The sequence below is a fragment of the Gallus gallus genome, chromosome 1, assembly GCF_016699485.2.
Source record: "Gallus gallus isolate bGalGal1 chromosome 1, bGalGal1.mat.broiler.GRCg7b, whole genome shotgun sequence".
NCBI classification, from domain to species: domain Eukaryota; kingdom Metazoa; phylum Chordata; class Aves; order Galliformes; family Phasianidae; genus Gallus; species Gallus gallus.
This window is the reverse complement of record NC_052532.1, coordinates 179552081-179579299: the sequence shown is the minus strand read 5'-3', so window position 1 is coordinate 179579299 and position 27219 is coordinate 179552081. Positions and strand designations below refer to the sequence as shown.

The 27219-nt window shown below is 45.6% G+C and overlaps 1 protein-coding gene and 1 long non-coding RNA gene across 3 annotated transcripts in view; one reads left to right on the top strand and one right to left on the bottom strand.

Moving 5' to 3' along the window:
• Positions 1-9188: 9188 nt before the first annotated feature.
• LOC121107599 lies at positions 9189-16531 on the bottom strand. Its single transcript, XR_005841865.2, has 2 exons — positions 16251-16531; positions 9189-14950 (listed from the first exon to the last, which is right to left on the bottom strand). It is a non-coding gene; the product is annotated as an uncharacterized LOC121107599 (long non-coding RNA).
• ZC3H12C (zinc finger CCCH-type containing 12C) overlaps positions 14846-27219 on the top strand; it is a 40075-nt gene continuing 27701 nt past the window's right edge. Inside the window, exons 1-2 of one of the 2 annotated variants that reach the window (XM_015279471.4) lie at positions 15693-15893; positions 21643-21819. In XM_015279471.4, coding sequence (XP_015134957.1) covers positions 21787-21819 — 33 coding nt within the window. In that variant the 5' untranslated portion in view covers positions 15693-15893; positions 21643-21786. Of the gene's footprint in view, positions 14973-15692; positions 15894-21642; positions 21820-27219 lie in introns of those variants that run through there. The other variant, XM_004938821.5, reaches the window with a different exon arrangement.

Sequence of the window (27219 nt, the reverse complement as noted above, 5' to 3'; positions counted from 1 at the left end):
TGATTCTGAAGAAGACCATTTCCTCTCAAACTCCTTGGAGCTCTAGTAAATAGCACAGGTGTCCACAAGTATGCTGAGCAACACACGTATGTCAGGAGCATGCAGCAGAACAGCTGGGAAACTCTGAATCACTACAGCTTGCCCAAATCCATCAGGTTTCACCCCTCATACAGGGCACCATGAGCATGGAAACTGCTAGTGGTAATTAAGTGATGTAGTTTTAAACCATTTAAATAGTAAGACACATCAAAGAAAGAAACATTAAACTACTCTCAGATGAAAAGTCTCAGTCAACTCCAGAGTATGACATCACCTCTAACAAATTGGATCTAATCCATACAACAAGAACTGATATAGGGAGAAGTGTTACGGCACCTATGGCAAAGACCTGGTGTTTTCCTAATATAGAAGCTTGCTGTTTGTGTAAAAATAGCAGATTAATCATACTGATTAAGCGTGATGCAAATATACATGCAGTAATGCTAGTGGATGATCTTCAAAATGTATTGACAGAAAATGTGGTGCTCAGGGACACGATCATGGTGCTCAGGGACATGATTTAGTGGTGGGTTGTTAGAGTTAGGGTAGTATGGTTAGGTTGAGGTTGGACTTGATGATCCTGAAGGTCTTTTCTAACCTGAGCAATTCTATGAGGCAAGAACAGCAAGTTTCATTTAAGCTTGCTCTGTTCAGACAACAGGACCAAACAACCTTCTGCAGACCACCTCCCGAGTATTGTCCTCCTGCAACCACATCCTTCAGCTTCGCTTTCAGGAAAGCACACAAAGAGGTGTGGCTCATGTAGCAATATGCCTAGGGCTGGTCCTGGTATGCATTATGCTCATATTTTAGCAAGATGCTTATAAAATGTTAATAAGACCAATACATCAAGCCCAAACTGCAAGATTCTCATTTTTGGGTTTAAATTCATGGCCAGCATGGTCATGACAAAATAGCAGTGGTCTCTTAAGTGAAAATCTCACAGCCACCTGTTGAAAAAAGTAGATATGAAAATAAACAATTCTTTTTTCGAGTAAAATCTAGAGAAGATAATGATGGAAGCCCTGTGACTTCATCCCAGAACTCCCTCAGTTCCCACTAGCAAGTGACTGTCCCAGGAACTCACCGCTCTGTCTCTAACAGGTTATAGCTCTGAGAAGCAGCCTGAAGAATTGGCTTTTCCTCAGCAGAGAACTATTCTTTTGCTCCATAAGCCAGCATAGGTTGGTTATTTGCTGACCAAAATGCCAGTGGAGTGAAACTACTCATGGATTGAAAGCAACAGAACATGAACACCAATCTCATGCAGAACCTCTGAATAGTAGAACTCTGAAAACAGAGCACTTAGCAGAGACATACTGCGCCTGTGGACATGAGCTGAAATAAAGCTGTGTGATGGTGCTGTTGAGCATCTCCTTCCATCCCCAAGAACAAGAGGCCTGCAGCACTCCATGGATCTATGACATGGAGCTCACGGCCCCTCCCACCTCTCCCAGGACAGTGGCTCTGTATTTATCCTCTCCACAAACATCATCATGATAGATTTGTCTCTAGTAAGGCAAATCCATCAAAACCCATCCATCCAGCAATAGAAACTGCACTCTAAGATAGAGGATTCTGTGCTTGCTTACATACTGTCATAGGCTAAGGGGTTCATAGTATGGCTCTCTGAATCATAGAATCATAGAATCATTAAGGTTGGAAAAGACCACTGTGATCATCTGTCCAACCACCAACCCATCCCCCCCATGCCCGCTAACCACGTCCCTCAGTGCCACATTTCTACATTCTTGAACCCCTCCAGGGATGGCGACTCCACCACCACCCTGGGCAGCCTGCGTCAGTGCCCAGTCACTGTTTCAAAGTTTTTCCCAATATCCAACATGACAGCTACCTCTTCAATTACAATGCCCAGTACACTCTGGCAAACTCTCTTTGACCCACAGACAGCATCAAACTAGGCCTGGCCTCATCTTCAAGAGCTGAATCTGGAGGATTTTGCAATAGAAGCTTGTCCCAAACCATTTGTGATTTCATCAAAAACAGGAAAACAAGTGTTCAGGCACCATGGCAGATGCATGGCCCTGGCTGTTTTCCCCAACTTCTGCTCATTTAGTAATGGTTCTGATGTTCCACGACCAGACTATGTCTCTTGAGGACACAGTATGGGTGTTTCTGGTAGAACAGGCACAACAATTTGTGGCATTCCTTCCCGCAAGGCAATTCCCTGCACCCTAGCACCCCTTGAAGCTGAGGGTGCACTGGCTGGGCAGACCACAGAGTATTGCTACTGAGGCTTCAGGCACAGCCAGGATGTGGACTCAGAGCACTTTCCAGAGCAGCAGCCTTAACAAGCATTCATTTCCACTTGAACAGTTGAAGTGAAGCATACAGGCCTCCCCTGTGCTCTCTGCGTTTATGTCTAAATGCAAATCGTTCTTACCTTTCACCTATGAGAGATGAAACATCACCACATGTCCTCATGGACTAAAAACCCACAAGTGACTGATGTCAGAGGACCACTTTCTGTCCTGGACTACATACGTCCTTCCAGATCTGCACTACATTCATTTTGGACTAGAATAGAACATACCAACATTATTTCCATGTGTGCCAGGGTGGTGGTCACAACATACTGTAGTTAATGCAGACACTGAAATTATATAGACACTGAAATTCAAAAACATTTAGAGGGCTCGAAAAAAACTGCATAACTAATCACAGCTTTAAGGGTCGAACATGGGGCAAGTATATTCGGGTTGGGAAAGCACTTCTGAGCTGTCTTTTAACCTCTGCCTAAGGTACCACCCTTTCATAATGTATTTTGCATAAGTAATTCTGCATATTGCATATTGACACTTACACAGCAATCAAGCTTGCTAATTTTCAGTGGGAGGCATGAAAAAATCAAATCAGAAATCATTAAGCCTCTTGAACATGTTAATCTTCTCACCCTGTGGCTTTTTAATAGACAGCGAGAATTCACCCAACAACAGTATGTCTAAACAGAAACAAATCTTCCAGTAACAGCCCTGCTTGGTGCCACTCACTGAATTCAGACCAACTACAAATAGAACAAACAGTAGGTAAAAAACAACAGCGGTAACTAAAATTAACCTGGCATTTCACAACAGAAAAATGCAACCAGAGTCAGAGCCTTTTCTTCATTCTGGCTCTCAAATGCTAAGAAGTGAGCCACAGTTTCAGTTTGCTCAGTGCACTGTTCCTCACTGCATCTAGAAAGAGACTGTCACTCATCACAAATCACCTACAGCACAGCTAACGACACATTTTGAAAAGCACAACTGGCATAGAGTAATAGAGTTATGGAATCTTTTAAGTTGGAAGGAACTCTTGAAGGCCATGTAGTCCAATTCCCGAGCCATGAACAGGGACATCTACAGCTCAATCCTCAGGGCTCAGAGCCCTGTCCAGCCTAACTTTGAATGTTTCCGCGGATGGGGCATCCACCACCTCCCTGGGCAGCCTGTACCGGTGCCTCACCACTCTTCCTGAGAAGAAACTGTTTCTAACAACCAACCTGAATTTCCCTGCTGCAATTTAAGGCCATTCCCTCTCATCCTATCAGTTTCAGTAGAAAAGTCACTTTTAAATGTGAAAAAAGGGGTTGTCTACACATAAATCTTGAAATATCTCATTTAATATCTCCAAAATCAATGGTTATTCAGACCACATGGCTCTGACCGTGGTACTCATGTATCTTCTTGTGCTCTAAATTAGGAGCCATGGAGGGTACAGAGATTCCCTTGGCAGCCTGTGTTTGCCAATACCTAGTACAGCAAGTCCTTCATCTAGCACTAATAGGTTTATAAACATAACATGAATAAAAACAATAAATAATAATTGAATACTTAAAAGAAGCAGAAGAACCCAGAGTCCCAGGTTAAACGTGAACCGTAGTTAATATATATATGTTAGATATAATAGTACAATATATGGTTAATATAGTATCATACTGGTCATAAAATCAAGGATCAAAGTGGTATGGGTTTACCACAGACACTGTCCGCAGACATTCATGGATTCTCCCCCAGTCCTAATATCAGTTTGGACATTTGCATTTCGTTGTGTTACCCTCGGCCTCAGACAGCTCTCTCCACTTGAATCTTGCTCAGTTTTTTCTCACAGAACTGTTCTGAGTTTCTTACAGATTGACACATGAACAATTGGAAGATTCAAAAACAATTATCCCCTATCTTAGGATGTACAATAGTAATAAGGAATTTTTTAAGAAACTATTATAAACCATTTAAGCTGTTTATAAAAATAGAACTGAAAAGGGTAATATTTCTGATCACTGAGCTACAATGGAGTATATTTTTAGATCAACTTGCCTTTTCGATACATGCAAAAAATCCCTTCAGTGTTCCTCCCACACTTGTGAACATGAAAATTTACTCCACAATATCAAGACCGAAGGCAAAGGTCCTTAAATTAGCAATCAAGATAATTTTCTTAAGAGTGCTTTTGGCACCTTATTTTTCTGAGCATCTTTTTTAAAGCATTGTGTCTATCACCACGAGACAACCAGCACACTCCTGCTGGCGTGATGCTTGCAGATGTTCATGCTCTCCCTGCAGGCACTGTGGCTCACTGACACCCAGCATCAGACTTGCAGCAGGTGTAGGCTGAAGCCAAAACCACACAGTTGCGTGGCGTGTGATGTAAAGTTTTGTTCCTGTTGTGATGTAATGGAAGAGGGCTTTTCCTCTGATTAAGTTCCTCACTTTCCATCCTAAAAGTTAAGCTGGGGTTCCCACTGTGTACTTTTAATGCCATACAGTCTCTCTTCCACCACGTGCTTAGTTTCAAGTTCCTTGTTATGAGAACTACGTGAACTAAGTGGAAGGAGTCCAAAGAGGAACAAAAAGGATGATGTGAGAATACAGAATGTTTAAGGAAATCATTTGTTCCGCCTGTAGAAGATGAGAGGCAGAATGATAGCAAATATTAAACAATGGTAAGGAGTCTGAGAAACAAGAAAGGAATAAATTGTTCTCCATCCTTGTACTGCGGGTGACACAAACAGCTTTAGATAAAGGTTAGACATTAGGGGCTGACTGTCCACCTCTGACAGCTCTAAATACCTGTCCATAGATGCTAGCTCCAGATCTCCACTTCTTCTAGCAGAAACTGACAGCATTTGTAGATACATACCATTAAGTCCTCTACACTTAGAGAATTAATCCCATACTGAATATTTGACAATTTCCTAGGGAAGTGATTCTAACAGTACAGACCAGTGAGTGCGGAGAATTCTACCTGTAGAGCGTATGGCATCTCTCTCACCAGGTGTTCTCCAGGAGAGGTAGGGCAAACACCTTTAGAACTAATTTAGATGGAGATGATCTTGCTGTGCAGTAAAAAGATCATAGAATCATAGAATCGTTAAGGTTGGAAAAGATCACTAAGATTACCTAGTCCAGGAATGCCCAACCAGTGGCCCAAGGGCTGCAAGTGGCCCAGGACAGCCAGCAGTGCAGCCCACCCCTGGCTCCACACCATCACAGTGGCAGCTCTTCCCCACAGAGCAGCCCAGCCTTTCCCTGGGTACACACAGCAACTGAATACGGGTGTGTGATTGGCACTGCCTGGGCTGAAACCAGGGCCTGAGGAGGGCGCAGTGCAGTGCTAATTTAAGTTATGGCAAATAATGATATGCATTGTGATACACTGGCTAAACACAGTCCTGTGAACAGAGAAAAATATGCTGCCAAGCTTTGTTTTGATAAAGGAAATTGGAAACAGATATCAAGATTGCCAAAAGAATGATCAGCTTGTGTTTGCAAATCCATTTTCAGTTGCTATAAATACATTATCTGCAAATTCTCAAATAGAATGTATAGAATGTATTGAATGTACTCAACTCAAAAATCTGATCATCTCTTTATCTTTTATCTTTATCAATCTCTTTATCAGACTTTCATAAGCTCTCTCTTAAAAGAGCAAAATATCCCTCACTTCACAATCACACCTTGTTCATGTCATAACTTATTGGCAGTACACAAATCCATGAACGATGGTCTTCAAGAATGAAGCACAGGAAGAGTGAAACTTCATCTAAAATCTCTGATGAACACCTGGAGAACTCACTGAGAATTGCAACCACTTCCATCAAATCAGACATTGATGCATTAATTTCACAAAAAAGTAGGTCAAATATCCCACTGGTTTTGTTTTCTTGTTGCTTTTTTTAATGTTTTAATTAATAAAATAATAATAATAAAATAAGTTTTGTTACTTATATACATTAACTATACTATCTATTTTATATGCGGTTCAAGACAACTCCTTGTCACCCAATGTGGCCCAGGCAAGCCAAAAGGTTGGGCATCCATGATCTAAGTCCAACCATCAACCCATCCCCACCATGGCCACGAACCACATCCCTCAGTGCCACATCTCCACGTTTCTTGAGCATCTCCAGGGATGGTGACTGCACCACTTCCCTGGGCAGCCTGTGCCGCTGCCTCACCACTCTCTCTGAAAAGAAATGTTTTCCTGCTTTCAAACCCTCTGGTGTTTCATCTCTGGTGCAACTTGAGGCCATTCTCTCTAATTTTATCATGTTACATGGCAGAAGAGGCTGACAACAAGGAGGGAAGGAGGGAAGGAAGGGAGGAAGGGAGGAAGGGAGGAAGGGAGGAAGGGAGGAAGGGAGGAAGCAAGGAAGGAAGGAAGGAAGGAAGGAAGGAAGGAAGGAAGGAATTCTTACTGCACAGGAGTTGAGGTATAAAAAACAGCAACTATTAGAAGAGATGCTATTACAACAGGCATTAACAATAGGCAAAACGACTAAGAAAATGGCAATGTCGTACACTTAGCTGGTTTAAGTTGAATTGAATAGTTCCTGAAAAAATGAATTCTCCCTGTAACTGAAAGCCACAGCTACAGCTGCTTAGCTGTATTCAGTGCTGAGCCACTGTGATGCAGAAATACACATGAAAGAATCACTCAGAACAGAAAGTGCAACACTGACACTTGTTTTGCGTCAGACAATCAGAATTTACCAAAATGAAGAAAATAAAATGGTATCACTTCACCTTGCAAAGGCACCAACCAGCCCCAGCAATGAGCTATAAAGCTTGCAATAAAACCACTGCCGGGTGAAAGCCTCAGAACATGACTAAGAGGAGGCATACTGGCTGCAGAAGGACAGGAGGAGTTTTTTAATTATATCAGCTTTCAAATTTATTACACACATTTCTGAAAACATTCCTAGTCTTGTGACTCTTTTCCCTACCTCCCCGAGGTAATGCTTACCCCCAAAGCGAAGCCACAGTTGCAATATGCCCCAAAATACTAATGCCATAATTAAATGAGCCAGAGGACCAGCTGCTGGAGCAAGATAGCAGCATCTGGTCTGTGCACTTGGGGTTCCTGCCCATAAAACCCAGGTGTAGCATTGTTTCTCAGTGCTAGGGCACAACTCTCCTTTGTGTGAGAGCCCACTGCCGGACAGCCTTCAGAAACCAGCAGGTTGGCCTTCACTGGAATTCAAGGTCAGCTTCTGAGTATCTGCAAATTAACACCCAAGCACTTTTTCATTTTAATTTTAATTAAGTCCTCAGTACAGGAAAGACATGGACCTGTTGGAGTGTGTCCAGAGGAGAGCCACAAAAATGATCCAAGGGCTGGAACGTCCCCTATGAGGACAGGCTGAGAGAGCTGGAGAAGGCTCCAGGGAGACCTGAAAGCGGCCTACCACTATTGAAAGGTAGGCTGTAAGGACGGGGACAGACACTGTAGCAGGGTCTGTTGCAATAGGACAAGGAGAAATGGTTTCAAACTAAAAAGAGGTAGATTTAGACTGGATGCATGGAAAAAGCTTTTTACAGTAAGGGTGTGAGGCACCCGAACAGGATGCCCATAGAGGTGGTAGATGCCCTGTACATGGAGACACTCAAAGTCAGCCTGGACGGAGCTCTGACCAAAGTGATTGAGCTGTAGGTGTCCCTGTTCATGGCTGGGGAGTTGGACAGCATAGCCTTTAAGGGTTTCTTCTGACTCAAATGATCCTATGTTTCTATGAAGATACAGTGTAATAAAGACCTTCCTAAAGGACGGATAAAGCTCTTAGGCTAATTCTGAGTTTTGTTACCACCTTTTGCAGGCTAAAGGGGACCTCAGGCACAAGAACCCCCAGCAATGCTTTTCTCTGTGCAGTGTCTCAGCTTTCCTACAAGCCCCTATTAGCCCCTACAACCCTCCCGTTCTTCTGGGCCTAAGAAGCCAACACCCACACACATCCAGCTGAGCAAAAGCCTCTTTAATATTCCCGTCAGCCAGCCTTTTGCAAACGTCAGGTTTCTGCTTTCCTACTCTCTGCTGGGAAGAAGACCAGTTTCCAGTCATGCCGCTGGATTTGCTGACAGTGAGTAATCCTGCTTCCTGTGGAGCTCTGGAATGTTTGTGAGCAGCACGTGGCCCACCCCAGCCCACCTCAGAGACCTCTGGTAATGGCTCTGGGCTGCAAGACGGAGGCTGCTTTGCTCCATTTGCACAGCCACAGCCAAAGAGCTCTCCCCTGGCTACCTCGTCACAGAAATACCATTTTGTGGCCTCAGAAGGCCTTAGGACTTTGACTGGTTTTCATGATTGAGAGGAAGGTGAAAATGGAGCTTGCACTTGTCTGTGTCCACAGATGTATGTGGCAATCTTTTTTTTTTAACCCCCAAAAATGCTGACTCTTCAAAGACAGCTTTCTGCCTCCTGCTTATCCCTTTGATTACTTCCCAGCCTTGCTGCCTCCCGCTGCGCAGTGAGGCTGCAGGAACACAGCCCAGGAGAAGTTAAAGGCATTCAGAGCTCTCTCAGCAAACAAACAATGTAGTAAAAAACAGCCGCACTGGGATGGAGGTCTCGGCCATGCCCTGCACTTTCCTCTGGCAGCGGTCAGCTGAAGGAGTCCTCGCCAAGCACTCAAACCAAACAATCCCATAGACGCTAACAGCTCAGGGCTGCCTTAGGAACTTGCTAGAGGGATTCTTATTCCATGAATGCGTGTTTGCCTTTTGAAAGCATGGGTAGATTCAGGGAGTCAGTCCTTTTGTCGCTCTGAAACCTGACATCTGACAACTTCATCAGCTGCTCCCTTAATCCTACATCACCAAAGACACCAAATAGTTACAAAAGAAAAAGAAAAAAAGAAAAAAACAACAATATGATCATGACATTTTGCCACTTTATTCCCTGCTTCTTTTTCCACTAAAGTATGAATACAGCGATCAGCACAAGTGCAAGCATATGGGCCTGTGCAGGTAAATGAAACAGGCAATACATGCCATGTGTGCAAAAGCACACTTCTAATCTTTAATGGGCATCGAGTACAGGAAGAAAATCCTCATTCTTTAAAGGATAAAATGACTATCCAATTTGCAAAGTTATCTTTAAGAGGGAAAAAGGCAAGTTTAAACTCCTGATGTACGCTGTCTTTAAAAGCTCTAAAAGCAATGCATTAAGCACTAGCGATTACTACCATAACCTTTTTATTCCAGGGTGCCCAAAACGTCTGTGAGTCCACTCTCAGTGACATGTTGATTTAAGCCTGTAACAGCAACAGTTTGTAGAAAGAAGCAATATCTAATTAGACTAGATAATACGGGGAGAAAAACAGAAAACCTATCAGGCATGCTGTCTGTTGATCGGATCTAACAAGTAAACAAATGCCCACTGTTCACCATATAAGGTATTTGTGTTAAATTGAAATGTATACCTGGGTATTAAACTACATTTTTTAACATACATCACTGAAAAAAGAAAAAAAAAAAAGTCTTGCCTAGAAAATAAAGAACATGGCACTGTTCACTGAAGCCTCTATGGGTTCCTGGTAGTGAAAACAGAGGAAATTAAGATAGTGAGCATGAGATGAGTTTTGGGTTACAAATACATTTTACAAATGGAGTAATTTTATCGAGTATATGTCTGAAGAGCCTAAATTCATGTTAATATTGTGTAGGGTTTGAACAGACTGAAACAGCCATCTAAATAATTTTTTGTATGTTTGACTCACAGTAAATTATCAGTTACCTCAGCAACTCACTGCAATACAAGTCACCAACCTGGGTCTGTGGCAGGCTGCCAGGAAAAGAAAGGCTCGAGTCTTTGACTACACCCTGAGGAAAATGGGACAAAATATTTTTTGCACAGGACACAGGAATGACTTTGGAGGGCATTACTTAGAAAGAAGACAATGTAAAATGGGACTGGGTAAAGGAATGGTGATTAATGAGGAGCCTCGGAGTACGTGCAATCACAGCAAGATAGGGCTGGGATGGATCTTGATTGGTCATCTCATCCATCCTCCAAATCCAACGTCAGATCAATAGTACTTTCTACTTGTCCAGTACATACTTAAAGACATGCAGTAATGGAGACACAACTATACTCTCAGCAACATAACGCTGTGCCTCACTAATGTTACCATTAAAAAAGCTTTTCTTCCATGATGAAATTTAAGTCCATTACAGCTTACTTTATCTACCAAGAGTAGATCATTCCCTTCCTCTCTCAATGGCTTTTTAAGCACATGAAGTCTCTTAGCATGTTTCCTCTGCCCTCTTTACCCAGCAGCTCCAGCCCATTTGGTCTCCTCAGCCCTCTGCTCACTGTTACTGCCACCTGCACTGTCTCCTGTTGGTTCACAACCTTCTGGGCTCTGGTGCACAAACCCAGCTCTGATACCGATCTACAACACTGCGCTGAGCATGGATCTCTTCCCGCATGCATATCTGCCTGGGATTTTTACTATTTTCCCTACAAACACATGTTGCTGATTCATGTTCAGCTTGTGACTTACAGTCAACTCCACACCTCTTTCTGACAGTCACTTTTTCACCAGTTGCTCCTATCCCTGAGTTTGTCTGATTTTTAACACCTGTCTGAGTTCAACAGCCTGCTTTTGTCCCCCCAGGCTGTGCCTTGTTTCCTGGACCAGATTTGTGTTTGTCAAGACCTAAGCCCCCTCCTCCAGCATATCTGCATTTCCTCCCAGAACAGAGCAGAACCAGGTTTGGATTGCTGGAGGATCCTACAGGTTGCATCCATTCTGCCACAACCCCCGACACCCACACTACAGAAATGATACCCAACCAGTTCAGCCCCAGTTTCACAGCAGCTCTACACAGAGCCCGTTTCCCTGAGCACACTGAGATACAGCATCAAACAACGTGACATTACATTTTCGCATGACTCAGTTGCTGTGGTAACATAAATTAACAAAACGTACATTGTCGTAGCAGCTTTGTCACAAAGTATGTAGGCTTTTCTACGCAAATCACAGCAGAAGCAGCACAAGGATCTGAGATGGAAAAGTAACTGGACAGAATGTGGTGGCTGAGAAGAGAAAATAATGTCAGTGGGAGGTTAAAGTGAGAGCTGATGAAACATCACCACGTGTTAAGGACGTCAGTTTGGAAACAGGGACCGTGACTGGGTGAGGGTCTACTTGCAAAAGGTACTCAGAAGACTGAAGCAGGTTGCCAGTAGGTAGCAAACTTAATAACAGAGAAAACCAGCAGTTAGAAGGTAAAGGCAACAAGCACTCACTGATTCTTCTGAAATCCATTATCTTCTCCAGCATGCTTGATGTGAATGAGCCAGATTGAGGGAGCACTGAGCAGGGGCCACCTGAGAGAAGCGGGTTCTGTGAAGGAATGCATGAAACACAGCTTTCCCGGGCCAAGGGGCTTCAAGCACCTTGGGCTGCCAAGCAGGGCAGCTTGTTGGACAGGAAAAGAAGAGGTATTCTCCATGCAGAAACAACAAGCAGAAAATAACACAAGTGGAAAACATCTGTAGCTACTAAAAGGAGGGCAGAAAGAGCAGACTAAACACCCAGCATAACTGAGAAGGTAAAGAAACTCTGAAATGTGTATTTCTTTGATTTAAAAACAAAACACCAGAAGAGGCAGTTGTGATGCAAAGTTGCAAAAGCAAGTCTGATTTGCCAGCTTCATAAAGCAGATTGAAGGGAAATCAGAGTTCATACGTACAGGAGGGTGGATGGTTGTAAGAGAAGAAGTACTGTTTACAAACTTATCTGATTCTGTATTATTACATTGTACTGACACAAACACTACACTCATGAGTGCACTGACAGTTATAAATTACAATTTCTTCCTCCATTTCCTTACCAGGAAAGGGTTGTGCAACATATGAAAGTCCCAGCAAGCCACTGAAACCCCGAATTTTTGCAAAATCTGAAGAACAGAGATGTGGGAAAGTTGTGAACGTGCAGTGGTGAAAAAAATGTGAGGGCAAAGAGAGGTGTGGGGAGTTCTGGGCGCAGATGATGTCCTGGCCTGACTGTCCTATTGAGAGAAGACCAGCAGCTCCTGCGACTCTCCCTTGCAGGTACCACACTGCTGCATTAAGGGTTTGTGATCACAAGACTGAAAAATCTTCGATTCTGACTCCCACGCTTCTATTTTAATTTGGAAGCAATTTGCTACTAAAGTCAATGGAGAGGAAATGGGGTTTTGCCAATGAGCAATGCAGTGACATCAAGCAGCTCATTTCATTTAAGCTCGTATTTGAGCAAACTTAACCCATGCTTGTAATCAGTTTTAATCAATTACAAAGATACTACGAGTTACATAACTTGAAAAAGGAGGTAGGGTCCAAAAGATCCCTTAGACAAACTTACTGTGAACTATAGTTTACAAAGGAAAAAAACTTAATGTGCAACTCTCTTGTGACTGTAAGTACAGTGGAAATCAATTCTACTCTCTCTCTTATAATTGCAAACCATTCTCTGCAGCATCGTGGTGCTTTTAACTGACTCATACACTCCTCAGTCACTGGCAAGGGCTCCCATAATAAGCAGCGAAGTAGCACCGCAAGTGTCTTAGTCTTAATTCTTTACTCTTCCTTTCACTGGTTTCCTCTTCCAAATTAATACTCTTTGTTACATTTGGACAACACTCCAATGTTTCTGAAGTAGCATCAACATGTCTGGGACTAAAGGTATAAACATTTTCATTATTGTTAGTAGTGGTCTCAAAACCTCTCTGCACAGTAATGAAGCAGAGAAAGCTACCACCATGCAGTGAACCCTCTGAAATCACGTTTATGCAAACTCAGGATGAGACACACTCATAAACTGAACAGATCTTGTATTGAAACAGAATACTAGAATGGCTTGGGTTGGAAGTGACATTAAAGATCATTTGGTTCCAACCTCTCTGCCATGGGATGGATGCCACTCACCAGATCAGGCTGCCCAGGGCCGCATCCAACCTGGCCTTGAACACCTCCAGGGATGGAGCATCCACAACTTCTCTGGGCAGCCTGTCCCAGTGCATCACAATCCTCTGAGTGAAGAATTTCTTCTTGATATCATTTCTCCTCTTTTAGTTTAGAAGCATTCCCCCTTGTCCTATCACTATTAGACTGTGTAAAGTTTGTCTCCCCATTGCTTATAGGCTCTCTCCAAGTACTGGAAGGCCACAATGAGGTCTCCCTGGAGCCTTCTCCAAGCCGAACAAGCTCAACTCACTCAAACTTTCTTCACAGGAGAGGCACTCCAGCCTGTGACTATCTTCATGGCCCTCCCCTGGACCCACTCCAACAGCTCCACATTCCTCCTGTACTGGGGGCCCTGGGCCTGGGCACAGTGAGCTCATGGGGCCTCATGAGAGCAGAGTAGAGGGGGGGCAATCTCCTCCTTCTTCCTCCTGTCCACCCCTCTGCTGACGCAGCCCAAGATGCTGTTGCTGTTCTTGGCTGCAAGCACACACTGCTGGCTCATGTCCAGTTTTCTGTCCATCAGGACCTCTAAGTCCTTCTCTGCAGGGCTGCTCTCGATGAGTTCTCCCACTCTGTACTTGTATCTGGGATAGCCATGATCCATATGCACTATCTTGTATTTGGCCTTGTTCAACATCATCCAGTTCTCATAGGCCCACTTTTCAAGCATGTCTAGGTCCCTCTGGACAGCATCACTTCCTCCTAGTCTATCAATTGCAGCACTCAGCTTGATGTCATCAAACTTGTTGAGGGTACACTCAATCCCACTGTTGATGCTGTTGATAAAAACACTGAAGTGCACCAATCCCAAAATGGACCCCTGGGGGACACCACTCATGACCGGCCTCCACCTGGGCACAGAGCCCTTGACCACAGCTCTCTGTGTCCATCCAACCAACTCTTTATCCACTGAATACTTCAGCCTTCAAATCCACACATCTCCAGTTTAGAGATAAGGACCATGGTGCAGGACCATGTCAAAGGCCTTGCACAAGCCCAAGTAGAAGACATCACTTGCTTTTCTTTCATCCACTAGTGCCACTGGTCCATCACAGAAGGCCACCAGACAGGTCAAGCAAATTGAGTGAGATGACCAGACAAAACCACGCCATCCCACTTACAGGTCACGTCACGAGGGTTTAGTGAAACATATACAGGAAAGTGACACTGTCTGTTCCTCCAGAATCTTCTGTGCAAGTAAACATATCATATTTTATCAGAAAAATATACCTGCAGAATGGCCTTTCAGGCTTGTATTTCTGTACAGGATTTATCACGTGCAAAATTCAGAAATTTGGCCCATTTTCTGCTGGGAACCTGAAAAAATCTTTACGAACTGCAGTAGCAGAGCATCAGAGGCCAGCAGAGCCGTACACACGCGGACCCCGTGAGCAGCTTTGTGTCACACCCCAGCTACGCTCAGCCGGCAAACCTCAAGCACAGCTCCGGATTTCATTCATGTCTCCAACCCCCTCCTGGCACTCAGCCACGGCCGCACGCACACAGGAGGCTCCGTAGGATGGCGCGAGGGAGATTACTTCATCTCCACAAAAGTAACAGCGAGGTGGGAGGAAACATCCCATAATTAGAGCATGGGACGGAAATTAAGGTTTCTACTAAGTCTGTGGCTGAGTCGGGTTGCGATCTGTGGCAAGGAGCTCTCCGCTCTCCGTTTCTCCATCTGTAAAGACAAGGACAGTAAGGTACGAGGAGACTTCAACAGCACACGTTTGTAAGCACACAGAGATTTCCTCTGAGGGGGCTGGGCGGGCCGGGAGGACCAACACCCAGGCCGCGGCCGGCCGGTTTCGGCACAGCGCAGCCCCTCAGCACAAAGCGGAGCCGGGGAACGCCGCGGCACTCCACGAGCGTCACTGCAGCCCCGCGGGGCGGCAGAGGGCGGGCGGCGGGAAAGGCCGCAGCGCGGCGGGCAGTGCGGGTCGGGCGGGCACCGCGCGGAGCCCGTCGCCGCCTCGGGGCGCCCCGGCGGCAGGTGCGGCCCGGCCCGGCCCGGCTCGCCTGGCGGAGGAGGAGGGGACGAGGAGGATCTGGGCGAGGCGAGGCGAGGATCGCCGCGCCGCGGACATGCAGCGGGCGGCGGGCGAGGTGACGGCGACCTTGCCGCCGTTCCTCCCGCCCGCAGCGCCGGAGCGGACCACACCCCTCCGCCGGCGCCCCGCAGGTGGGTGGCGGGGTAGCTTTGGGGGGGGAGGGGGCGATGGCGGCTGCGGCGGCCCGCCTCGGTGACGCCCATTGCCGGGGCCGGGCCGCCGCGCGGGGCTGTGCCGGCCCTGCCCGCCCCCCGCGCCTCCCCGAGGTCGCCTGGCGGAGCGCGCCCCGGCGGCGGAGGCCGCGGCGCGGCGGGCGGGACGAGGCGCCGCCGCCGCCGCTCGGTGCTTCGCGCGGAGGTACGAGCCGGCCCTGCCCTCCGCCCCGCGGGCCGCCCGCGCTGCCCTCAGGCACCGCACACTGCGGAAACTTTCCTCTTCTCGTCGGTGCTGGGAGGCGGCCCGGCAGCCCCGCGGACCGCCCGGCGCTGCTCTGCCCCGCTCCGTGGCCGTGGCACGGGGCAGCCGCGCCGCCGAGCGCCGGGAACTTGGGAGGGCATCGGAAAGTTGGCTCAGGTACTGCGCCCGTCCTGCCGGGAGCTGCTGCTTATGTGTCGTAGTCGTTCTGTGGGGACGGCGGGGTTCCGCTCCGCGGGTGTGAGCGCTGTGCGCGGGGCGCTGCGCAGCCCGCAGCGGGCGGGAAGCCCTCCGAGCGCCGCCCGAGTCCGGTTCTGCGGACAGGTGGGACTGAGCGCGGGCACGGACGGCCCGGCGCCGCTTTCTGGGGAGCAAAGCGGCGCTGGGATCCCTGGCGCTCGTGGCCGGGCAGCTCGGGGCGGACCCAGCAGCACGCGTGGGGCGGTGGTGCCAAAAGGCAGCAGGCGAACCCTGCCCGCTAAGAGCGGCGCGTTGCTTTGACGGGAGGTGTGTTACCGTGTGTGGTGTACCGTGTCCTGTCCTCTCGGTCTGGGAGGAGCGGAGGTGTCATTCGTAAGTGGGGGATCGCGGTTAACAACGTGCTTCAGAAGGCGCTGGGTGTGCGGCACGGTCTTCTCAGCTGGAGGGAGACTAAATCGTCCACGTTGTGTGTGGGTTCACAAAGCAGGAGGGTGCTCCCTCTGCCACTGTCTCTGTGCCGCCCAGCATAGAGCAGTGCAATGAGTTCACTCTATCCAGGACGGCATTAGATCTTGATGAACAGTCTTGGTTTGTCTGGTGATGCTGTGAGGTGAGCTTCCACTCCAGCAAAGTGTGACGTAGCAAACAGGCTAAAGTTCTTGCATGCTGTCATGTTAAAGACTATTTGTTCTCTCAGTGCAAAGTTCGCTGCTGTTTCAGTATGCTTACATTACTTCCATAGGGAGGTGGTTTTGTATTTTCTCTTTCTCGCCTCTCCATCTTTTTTATTTATCAGAACAGTGCTGAGATACCCAAAACTGTTACTTTCTTCTAATGGAGATGGCTGAACCAATCCCAGATATTCCAGCCCTCCACAGACCTTGCTGTGTCCATGGTTTCTGCCTGGTGGGGCTGCTCTGGTCTCACCTCACAGAACATCTATAGGGCAGTGGTCACTCAGTTGTCTCACAATAAACATTCCCATTCTTGATCCTTTAGTTGGTATTTATGAGGTCCTGATAGGCAGAGATCCACAGAAACTACTTTCAGGCATTGTCCAACTCAATAAGCTTTGAAGAAATGTGGTCTTAGGATGAAAATGCAAAGAGAAGTGGAGTTTATTTAAGGTATGCTATTTCAAAACAATCCCTATACACTCAACCAGACGGAGCATGAAGGATTACCTGACTCATCTGTGTAGATTGTGCACTTTAGGCTGAACATTGAGCTGATCTGCAGTCCGCTGGAGTGATTTCACTGCTCCCTTTGCTGGGTTGTACCAGCTTTTAAACATGATATTGGTATTCCAGAGCTGTTTTCCTCGGAAGAAAACTAGGCTAGCAGTGGATGAGACTTGAAAAGATTGAAGACTTAGTTCAATAGTTGATGAAACTGTCTGCTGTTCAATTTTAAGTAGGTAGGTCAAAAGCATTACAAAGTTTTCTGTACTGACATCTCGCGTATCCTGCGTGCAGCTGAAAATATTCTTGAAGTGAACTGGAACAAGACAAGTAAAAGTCACCTTGAGCTGAAATGAGGAACTCGCTTGACCCAGGTGGTTTTTTGTTGTGCTCAGAAATGGCTGCAGACAAGCAGCTCCGTGCTGAGGAGCAGGGATTTGTGCCACTTAGGGCAACTTACGTGACTGTCGCCATCAAGTCTTGTTTGGTATCTTCTGCATCAGATCCCTGACTTCTGGCTTGAGCAAGCATGAAAAAACAATAATAATTAAAGAAAAAAAAAATCTGCCCTTCCATACTTCCCATCTGTGGAGATTTTTCACTGGTTACACTTTCTTTTTTAATTACAACAGATCCTAATCTGATTTTATTTTTTTTTCCAGCCCTGGATCTCCTCTTAGGCTGTACTTTAATTTTCTCTTAAAAGCTGAAATAATTGAAAAAGAACAACAGTAGTCGGGGGGGGAGGGGGGTATTACAGTAATTAAAGCAATGTCTGGAAAACAAGTGAGGTTATGATGTGAAACCGAACCTTTTTCCTGTTCTGTAAATATTATTCTGCTGCTTTTGCTGTTCTGTGAAGCAGTGTCCCACGTGCAGCTAGGAAGTAGTGCAAAGGGGGTTTTGTGATTGGGTTTTTTTTTTTTTTCTTAAAGTTATTCAAGATATTTCCTCATTCACTCATTTCCGTCGCGTTTGTTGCCATGGCAGCTGGCCAGCGGCCTTATTAGCCGTGAGGTGGTTACACTTCTTGTTTGTGCGGTGCTGGAAACTACACTGGAGGTACCAGAAGGAGCAGACGTTGCACGTTGACCTCAGTGAGCGGTTTCTGCAAAAGGAATGAAATGTTTCTGTCCTTGGACTGAGTTATTGTGTAGTTATGCATTGTATCGCTTATTATGTGCTGTATAGCTATGTTTAAAATGCCTCGTGTCTTCCAGCACACTAAATATTTACAGTGGGTGTACCACCACTGCCATATGTTTGGAGTGAGTAACCCATTAATTGAACCAGCCCGATTCTATGCTCAGAATTGTCACTTATTTCATTTTGGTTACTAAATTGCATGTTAAAAGCAGTGTATGACAACAGCAGAGATAGGATGGTGCAACAAGAAGTGGAGTCATTTTTCATACCTCCTGGTCATTTCCAGTTAGCACACAGATAGAAAATCAATTGTAATCTGCTCATAATTGCCTTCCTGGTAGAATTATGAGGCATTTCTCTCTTAAATTTTCCTTCTCTTTGCCCCCTTCCTTCTGCTTTGATTTTTTTTCCCTCCCTGTTTTTTCCTCTGTATGTCATGTGGAATAGGAGTTTGAGGGGGAGCTGTAGATGGATGTTTTCCCGCCTAAAGTTCTGCATCTTCACGTATTGCTGCGGAGCAGCTTGAGGCTCTGTCAGAAGGCATGTTCCATGCCGTGCTGTTTATTGATGAGCAGAAGTTGGTGAAGGTTTTCCTAACCTTGGGCCTTTGTGCTTAGATGAATTAGGCATTGCTCTCTTTACCTGTTTCCGTATTGATTACTTCAGGCTACATCGCGTTTCTTGTATGAAGCTGAGCTCATGCTGCCAAAAATTCAGGTTGCGTTTTGCTTACTGAAGTGCTGGACTCGGCACCTGACACTTTCCCACCCTGCAAGGATGCTGTGCCCCCAAGTTCAGGAATTACTTCAGCAGTTTGATAAACTCCTCCTCCTTTCATTCTTGAATGCTGGAATGCAGCAGAATTCAAGTGTTCTAAAAAAGTAGTTGGGTTTTCAGCCCTGTACTGCTGTAGTCCCATCTGGAAAGGTGTAGATGACCTTTCTGAAGCTTGAGGGAGGAGAAAAGCATCTCTCCCTCTGCAGCTGCTGGCTGTGTTCTGCCAGGCTCCCCTGTTGTAAGGCTGTTTTCTCTTGATTTATGACACCAGTGTAGCGCTCTGGATTTCACATATATCAGCCTCCTCCCTGTGAGGGGAGATGCCTGTTTATGCGTACCTGTGTGAGTATGTGCACATAGATGCAGAAAAGAGTGCTACACCATTCCCAGGGTCTCATTGACCTTTAAATGTAGAAAGGTCATATGATGAGACTCAGGAAATACCACTCCCCATACCTTTGTTTGAGCCCAGAGAATTTTGGGGCTAAAACAGAAATTGGGGTCTGAGTTCTTTTAGGATAAAACTTTTGCAAAATTGTACAAACTGTTTAACACACATTCTTATAAAATGTGGTTTTCTTGAGGGCGGGTAGAGAGAAAACAAAAGCAGTGTTCAGAAGGAAAGGTTTTGCTCAAATGGAAGTTGGTATTTTGAGAGAAGTGAGGAAGAGACAGCACAGCTCTAAGCAGTTGGGAGTGAAGGAGAGTTGAAAGGTCATTAGTAATCCTCCCAGTGGAAGAAATACTGTGCTTTCTTTTGGTATGAAAGGAACGTCTTAGAAGGAGGTTGGAAGTTACAGAGTAGTGCCCAAGACTGGGGAAGTGGGTGAAGCTGGAGGTGCTGGGCAGGAGGCATGCCCCTGTTGCTACTGCGAGTACCCGGCAAGCAGTCTGCTTGCTGCAGGCAGCGAGGGCTCCGAGGCTGGCAAGTGTCTGAAACCCTTGAGTGCTTCAGTAATTGACAAGAACTGTCATGACAGTTCCTAAAAGACCATTTGTGTGAGCCATCCTCCCATCTGAGCTATAAAAAGTGATGCGTTGAGAAATCAGTGAGTCAGTTCTTGAAGAAAATTGCCATAAAACTTTGAAATTTTGCGATGAGTTGAAAATTTCTGTTCTGCTGTGACTTGGAGCTTTTATCTGAGAGCTCATGAAATGTGGCTTTGGGGCTGAGACTGGTTGGAGGGCGCAGGCTGTTAGTAGAAGCCACTGTCCTCGTTTACTTTTGTTCTGCTAACTGGTGCTGGTGTCAGTAGCTGCTATCTGCAACCCCTCATCACTGTGCTTTCCACTTGCATTATAATTGGTGCCCAGATTTGGTAGCTCTCTCAAATCCATCGTCTGTAAAGCTGTTGTTTGAACTGCTCGGTTACCTCATCTTTCCTGCACAAAGCATTAAATCCTCATCCTCGATGAGAGTCACTTCCCCTATGAAGTGCTGTCAGTGCTTTCTTTCATGGAGCTCTCCACTCTATCAAAGTGGAGGATCTGAGAGCCTCACAGATTGTAGCAGCATCCCCTAAGGCCTTCCCAGCTTAAAACATTCAACTCGTTTAAAACCTCAGATAATCTCTCTGTCAGCAGCCATCCCAGTACCTATTGTTCATCTCGGTGAACGCACCTCTGGAAGTGGTTTCTCCTGGCCAGGGAAGGGCTGTGATTGCAGATGCCCAGGGCAGTGCACCTGGGCTCACAAGGCTCCAGCAGCTGCTCTGGGGTTGTTGCTGCTGTCCTTGCTGGCTGCCAGCTGAGCTGTTTCAGGGCTGTTGCAGTTGGATTACGGTCTGGGCTTCCTGAAGTTGTTGCTGAGCTACAGCCCATACTTACACGGCAGGATGGAAATCCGAGTTTTCTGCTTTGCTCTGGTTTCCTCCAGACACTCGCTCATCTGTCTGTTCGTAGCTTTTTGTAGTAGTAGCTGTTGCACAGATGATAATAACATCTAATATCACACATACATAGGCAAAGCCTTTGGCTGGTTCCAGCAAAAAGGTCGTGGCTCATGAATGAATGCATTCAGTGGTGCCCACTGGCTGAAGTTGGACCTTCTCAGGTCAAAAAAGTTCAGACATTTCCTCCCCTGAATGGACCATCCCTTGTGTTATGAGCAGCACTTGGTAGTGTCCCCTTGCCTGATGAGTTATGAGAGAAACTGCACTTCCTCCCAGAAGTTTAGTATGTCCTTGAGTTGTGGAATGACACAGCCAGCATTTTTTCAAGACTCAGAATAACTGTGCTTGAACTTTATTAAAGTTTAACTCTTAGTTCCATGCCTGGTTTCCCCATGAGGTTTTGTTTGGTGTTTGGTGGTAGTCCTCCATCTGATTTCTTCCATAAAACTGGCAACTTTCATGAGACCAGATAGCAGTGTAGCTCATGTGGAACTGAATGTAACACCAAAATCCATTATTCTTTGAATTCCATCAAGATGGGACAGACACATAGAAGTGACTTTGGCTCTCTCTCTGCTGATGAGAGCACCTTGCTAAGTTTCAGACAGCAGCTTTTTACAGATGATGTATGGAAGCTCAGATAAGGAAACCCTTTACTATGAGAACAAGCGTTGTCATCTCAATGCTGATCTTTCTGTTCTTTATGTACAGAAAGCTATTTGAATTGTTCATCTGCATCTTGGATCCTCATCAGTGTACCTGTGGGAGCACTGGGAAGAAGATGTAGCAGGGGGCTGAAAGCAGATGCCTCCAGTGGGCATTGCAAGCAGAGGTTAGTTCGTCTGCTGACGTGGAATGCTTTTGTGGAAAGGAAAGCCTCATTGCCTGGTAAGTGCAAGACGATGTTGCAGAAAGAAGTAGTAAGGCCAAATGTGCTGCATTAGCAAGCATGCAGTCAGTAGATCATGTAGTGATTGATTGCCTCTTTTTAGCACTTTGGGGCTTGCCTTTGGAGTGCCATGCCCAATTCTGGTCTCTGAAGGACAGCAGAAGACGTGGCCTTACTGGAGGGAGTGCTGAGAGCAGCTGCCAAGGGGAGTGAGGGCTGAGGTACTGGCCTGCAGAGAGGCTGGGACACCTAAATGTGTTCAGACGTGGTAAGGGAAAGTTGAGGGAGATCTTATTTCTCTCTTCAGCTACATAGCGAGAGGGTGTGAAGAAGACAGAAATATTCTCTTCAAAGGCACGCACCAAAGGAATAACAGCCAGTAGTTGCAACTCACAGAATGAGAGCTCTGAGGGCAAAAAGGCTTGCAGTATGTTATCCTTAATGAAGGAATCTGTATCAGGTATTCATTCACAGGACAAAAATCTGGTCTGCTTTCCAACTTTAAAAATAAAACCACAACCTAGGTACTAAACGTAGAGGAAATTTTGTCTGCAATATTCATTTCTAATTTAAAAGTTGCAACGTTCTGAGCTTAGAATGAAGTGAATCTGAAGCTCCAAAGACCTACAAAGATTATGTAAAATCACTAACAGATGGTTTGTCTCTTTTTGATATATTAGATAATTAAATGAAAGTGGGCAAGCTGTTTTGTTAATATATGAAATACTAGGATTTCAAAGACACAGTGTGTGTAGCTTAGCTACAAACTTCCTGGTGGGCTCTCCTGATTTCAGGAATACAGCAAACCTGAAGAAAATCCCATGCCCAAGTGACAGGTAGTCTGATAGGCTGCTGTGTAGCTATTTTCTCTTAATTTATTTTTGAACTTGGGTTTGCAACTACAGTAACCTACTTACTATACAGTCTGCCTATTGTTGCTGCTTGTCAGTTCTATTAAAAGCTTCCCCAGAAAGTAAGAAAGAATTTGTATACTAAGTGTGTCTCAGCAAACCACATTGCCAGCTCTGTTTTTCTTGCTTCTTAACTTTAAAATCTGGGTGAAGATTTGGACCTTAACATACTTTTCTGTCTTTTTTATCCCAATAAATTACGAGGTTGAAAGTCATGCAGAAAATCTGCTGCTGGCAGCCCCCTCGGAGAAGGCTCCAGTCCAAAATGACAACTGCAGCAGTATGCTACAGGCACAGGAATTGTCTCTCAAACAGGCATAGCCCTGTGAAGCCATTTAGGGCTACACAGAATCCAACCAACACCTTGAACTCCGTCCAGGAACCCTGGAGATTAAGGAGCTCTGTTGCCAGCAGCATGACCTGGAACACAACCTGTCCATGTCGCTAGATGGTTTGAGAAGCCTATTTTCCTCTGGCACTCCTTTCAAACTCTTAATAATAGCGTGGCACAGATAAAAGATGTGAGGTTGATTAGTGAAGTAGATTTGTATTTAAATGAAGAGAATACTTCTCTTTTTTAACTTAACCATGTTAGTTTTGTTAGAGGATTTGCTTCTGACAGAACAAATTTGAATAGAAGTACTTTGCTAAGCATGACGGCGTACACTTTGTACAGTTGTAGGCATTGTCTGGACGCCCAATATTGTCACAAGGAAAGTTAATTAGGCAGTTCAGATTTTCATGTTCAGAAAACACCCAGACAGCGTGACTCATTCTGGAAGTGGGAAGAGATCAAATCCAACATGTATCACCGGAAACTTTTATTTTGTCTCTAGAGTGATTTATATCTCTGTGTCTCTGCTTCAGGTTCATAAGCAATAATAATAAAAAAAAGTTAAGAACTTTAACAGTGTGGTCTTTGGCAGTGATCTTAAACTAATTTTCCTCTGGTTTGTGGCGGAGACTTATGGTGTTGTCCTGCTGTCAGTGGCGGTGGGTGCTCAGCTGCCATCTTGGGGCATGCAGAGGCTTTGGGCGTCTTCTGGCCTGCAGCCACCTGGAGGGCTTTCTGACAGAGCTGGAAGGCCCAGACTGAAAGTGGCTTTTCTTGGTTTTCTTTAGCAAGCTGGGTAAAAATGGGATAGACCCTTTGATCTGGGATTTGGTAACTATTGGCAGGTGATTGTTCTTTTTTTCTTTTTTAAGAATTTTTAATCTGGGTTGTTTTCTTAATAACTTAAGATATTTTAGGCGCTTGCACCACCAGAAGAGGCAGCCAAAAATATAAGATATTGGATTACAGTGCAGTTCTAAAGAAAACAAACAGAACTATTAGACTCGCACTCAGCACTGGTGGTGGCTATTGTGTTTTTCCATATTTGTATTTTTAAAAGGTAAAAAGGACATCTTTTTTTTCACTCTGTCAGAATCTGCATCGGGGAACAATGCAAAAGGAAGATTCACAGTATTGCATAGGCCTCACAGTCTTTTACTCCAGCGAGACGTGGATGTACTGGAGAGTCCAACAGAGGGCCACCAAGATGGTTCAGGGACTGGAGTGTCTCTCCTGTGAGGCTGAGACCTGGGACTGCTCAGCCTGGAGAAGGGGAGGCTCAGGAGGATCCTATCAATGTCTATAAATCTCTGAAGGCAGCATGCAATGAGAACAGAGCCAGGCTCTGCTCAGTGGTGTCCAGTGCCAGGATAAGAGGCAGTGAGCACGAAGTGGAGCATAGGAGGTTCCCTCTGAACACCAGGAGCACTGCTGTGCTGTGCAGGTGACGGAGCACTGGCACAGGCTGCCCAGAGGCTCTGGGGTCTCCTTGGGGATCTGCCAAAGCCACCTGGACAAGGCCCTGGGCACCCTGCTCTGGGTGTCCCTGCTGGAGCAGGGCTTGGGCCAGAGAGACCCAGAGTTCCCTTCAAACCTCAGCAATTCTGTGTTTCCGTGGAGAGGCATTGCTCCAGTTTTGTGCTCAGTCCATACTTACTGTCTGGCAGGCTTCTATGAGAACCTGCAGGCCGCCTGGGCCCCTTTGAAGGTGATAGACTGGTGGGGAATGCCTCTCTGCTTTGTTAAATGTTAAGTATAACTACAGGCAGCTGAGTCTTCTTTCTGGAAGTGAAATAACTCCTTGCCACTTGTTTCAATGTATTTGGAAGTGGTTTTATACGTTATTCTATAGAGAAATCGCACTACATTTTAAAATGTGTTTGATACTTGTAATTATTTTTTTAAAGGCTAGTCATTTTTCCTAGGCAAAGCATTACTCATCACAATACCAGTTGTTTTTCTGAATTCCAGGGAGTTTTTGCTGGTCATTTAATTCACTCCTCTGTGTGGAACGGTGGTGGGTTTTTGTTTGGTTTAGTGGCCAGGTACAGCCATGAGCACCATTTGCCATTCCTCAAAGCTAAGCAGCCTTCTTTCCAAGTGTTACACTTTTGATAGTTGATACCTCTCCAGTTGCTAACTGATAAGAGGAATTTTTGTTTTATTTCCACTTCATGATCTGAAATATAACCATTTCCCTTGCAGCTTCCCCGGACAATAGTAAATGTAGGATATTTTGCCATGACACAGCAGTGGGCTTTGTCTCAGTGTATGACCTTTGTCTCTATTTCATACATGCAATGGTATGTGATTGATTTAACTTGTGCAGTCTGTTCTTGCATCATTTATTACTAGAGGCTTAGCATAAAGTTCTACAATAAAAGATAATGAAATGCTGTAATAGGACAAGTCGTCTTTCTGATTGCTGCAACAGTACCACTTGAGTTACAGAATGGCCATTTTGTCTGCTCGCATAGAATCATTTCTTCTTAAAAAACGGCTTTGTTTTCATGTTTGAAATGAGAAGAGTTGGCTGCAAGTAGCAGCTATTTTTTTCTTTCTGATTTTTGTTTATAGTAGCGCTTTCCCAACAAATTCAGCCTACGCCATCTGAATTTCCCAGGTGCTGCAGCTTTCTCCTCTGGCCCATGGGACCCCTCAGCTGCCCTGTTCAGCCCAATCCCTGATTGTCCTGCCACGTCCAGCCAGTTCACAGCTTTGTGTTTCCTTACTCTTCAATCAGATGGCATTAGGGACCCGATGAGCACTGTTTGTGACATCTGATCTTTAGGAACTTCAAAAAATAGGTGTTTGGAGCTTCCTGATCTTGAAAGGCCAGAAATTGGAAGAGCTGCCAAATGATTTATTTTGGTGACTGGATTTAATTTACTGACTGTTTGTGTTTTAAACGTGGCAACAGGAGGTTGCACAACTAGTCAAGTTACTGCATTTGCAGGTTTTAGCCAGGCACAGCTTTCTTTGTTCGTTTGCACCATGTACTTCCTAGTGATGCTGTTGTAGCCTATCACAGATGTGATGGCAGATCCACATTGTTTCTGACTAAGGTTTCTTTACTGACCACCTCATTCCCAGTTGGAAAGCTTTGCTGTCATTGCAGACATGATTTAATAGTGTGATGTGATGTCTTGTAGGCCTTGGGCAGCGCAACGTTTAGGGATGAGCTTCAGGTACAGGCGGCTGCTTTAAGTAGCTGCAATCATCCAAGAAGTGGAATTAGAAAACATTTTCTTAATTCATGCAACTGCAGCCTGCTGGAATATTTGATATAAATGAATATAACACTAGTACTGAAGTTCAGTCGTAGTGGAAGAGTGAAGATTTATCAGCAGCTGACAGTCAGAGCTGGTTCCATGAAGACATGAGGTTGGTGTGTGGGAAGTTGTTTGGTGGTGTAGGGGGGTTTGGTTTTGTGCATTCTTGTTTATTATCATCCTTGTTACTGTGGAACGCATTAAGGCAAAGAAGGCTTCTTTGCAGGTAAACTACCAAAGCTCATACCCTTATTCTTAAGGCAGATTCTCACAGCGGGTCACGTATTTGCCTGAACTGTGTATGTGAAGCCCTGAGTGCACCACTTCTGTGCTGTGAAGTTCTCAGCACGTTACAGATGGACATAACTGGTACCTTACATACCAGAAATGCTTATTTTGGCTGAGGGTAGCACAAAAAGTGCCTGGCTCTGGTTGGGGAGATCCTGAACTGATGTCTGATGCCAAGTGATGCTGTGTGCAGCTCTTGGGCATAGTTGAACCGGGCTGGCTTCTTATTTTGCCTACAGGAGTTTTGATGTGCTTAACGTTATCCAATACCAGCAACTGAGGTAGTCTAAATACCGCAGCAGGGTCTGATTAGCTTTTTCAGATCACTGCTTTTATTTGCTGTTCGCAAAGAGGCTTAATCCGGTGCTGGAGATCAGGCTTCCCACTGGGCTCGTGGGTAGCTTTCCCTCGGCCTTTGTGCTGCAGTGGCAGAAATCAGTGAGGAGCTCCTCCTGCCACCAGCTGAAGGGTTGTGAGGCAGCGGCTCTGTTGCTGGCCATGGGCAGTGCAACCCAGGGAAAACAGAGTGTGGGCTTATACTGGGCAGCATGCTAGCTGTTTGATGAAGCCATCGGTGCAGTAGCACAGTGGCAT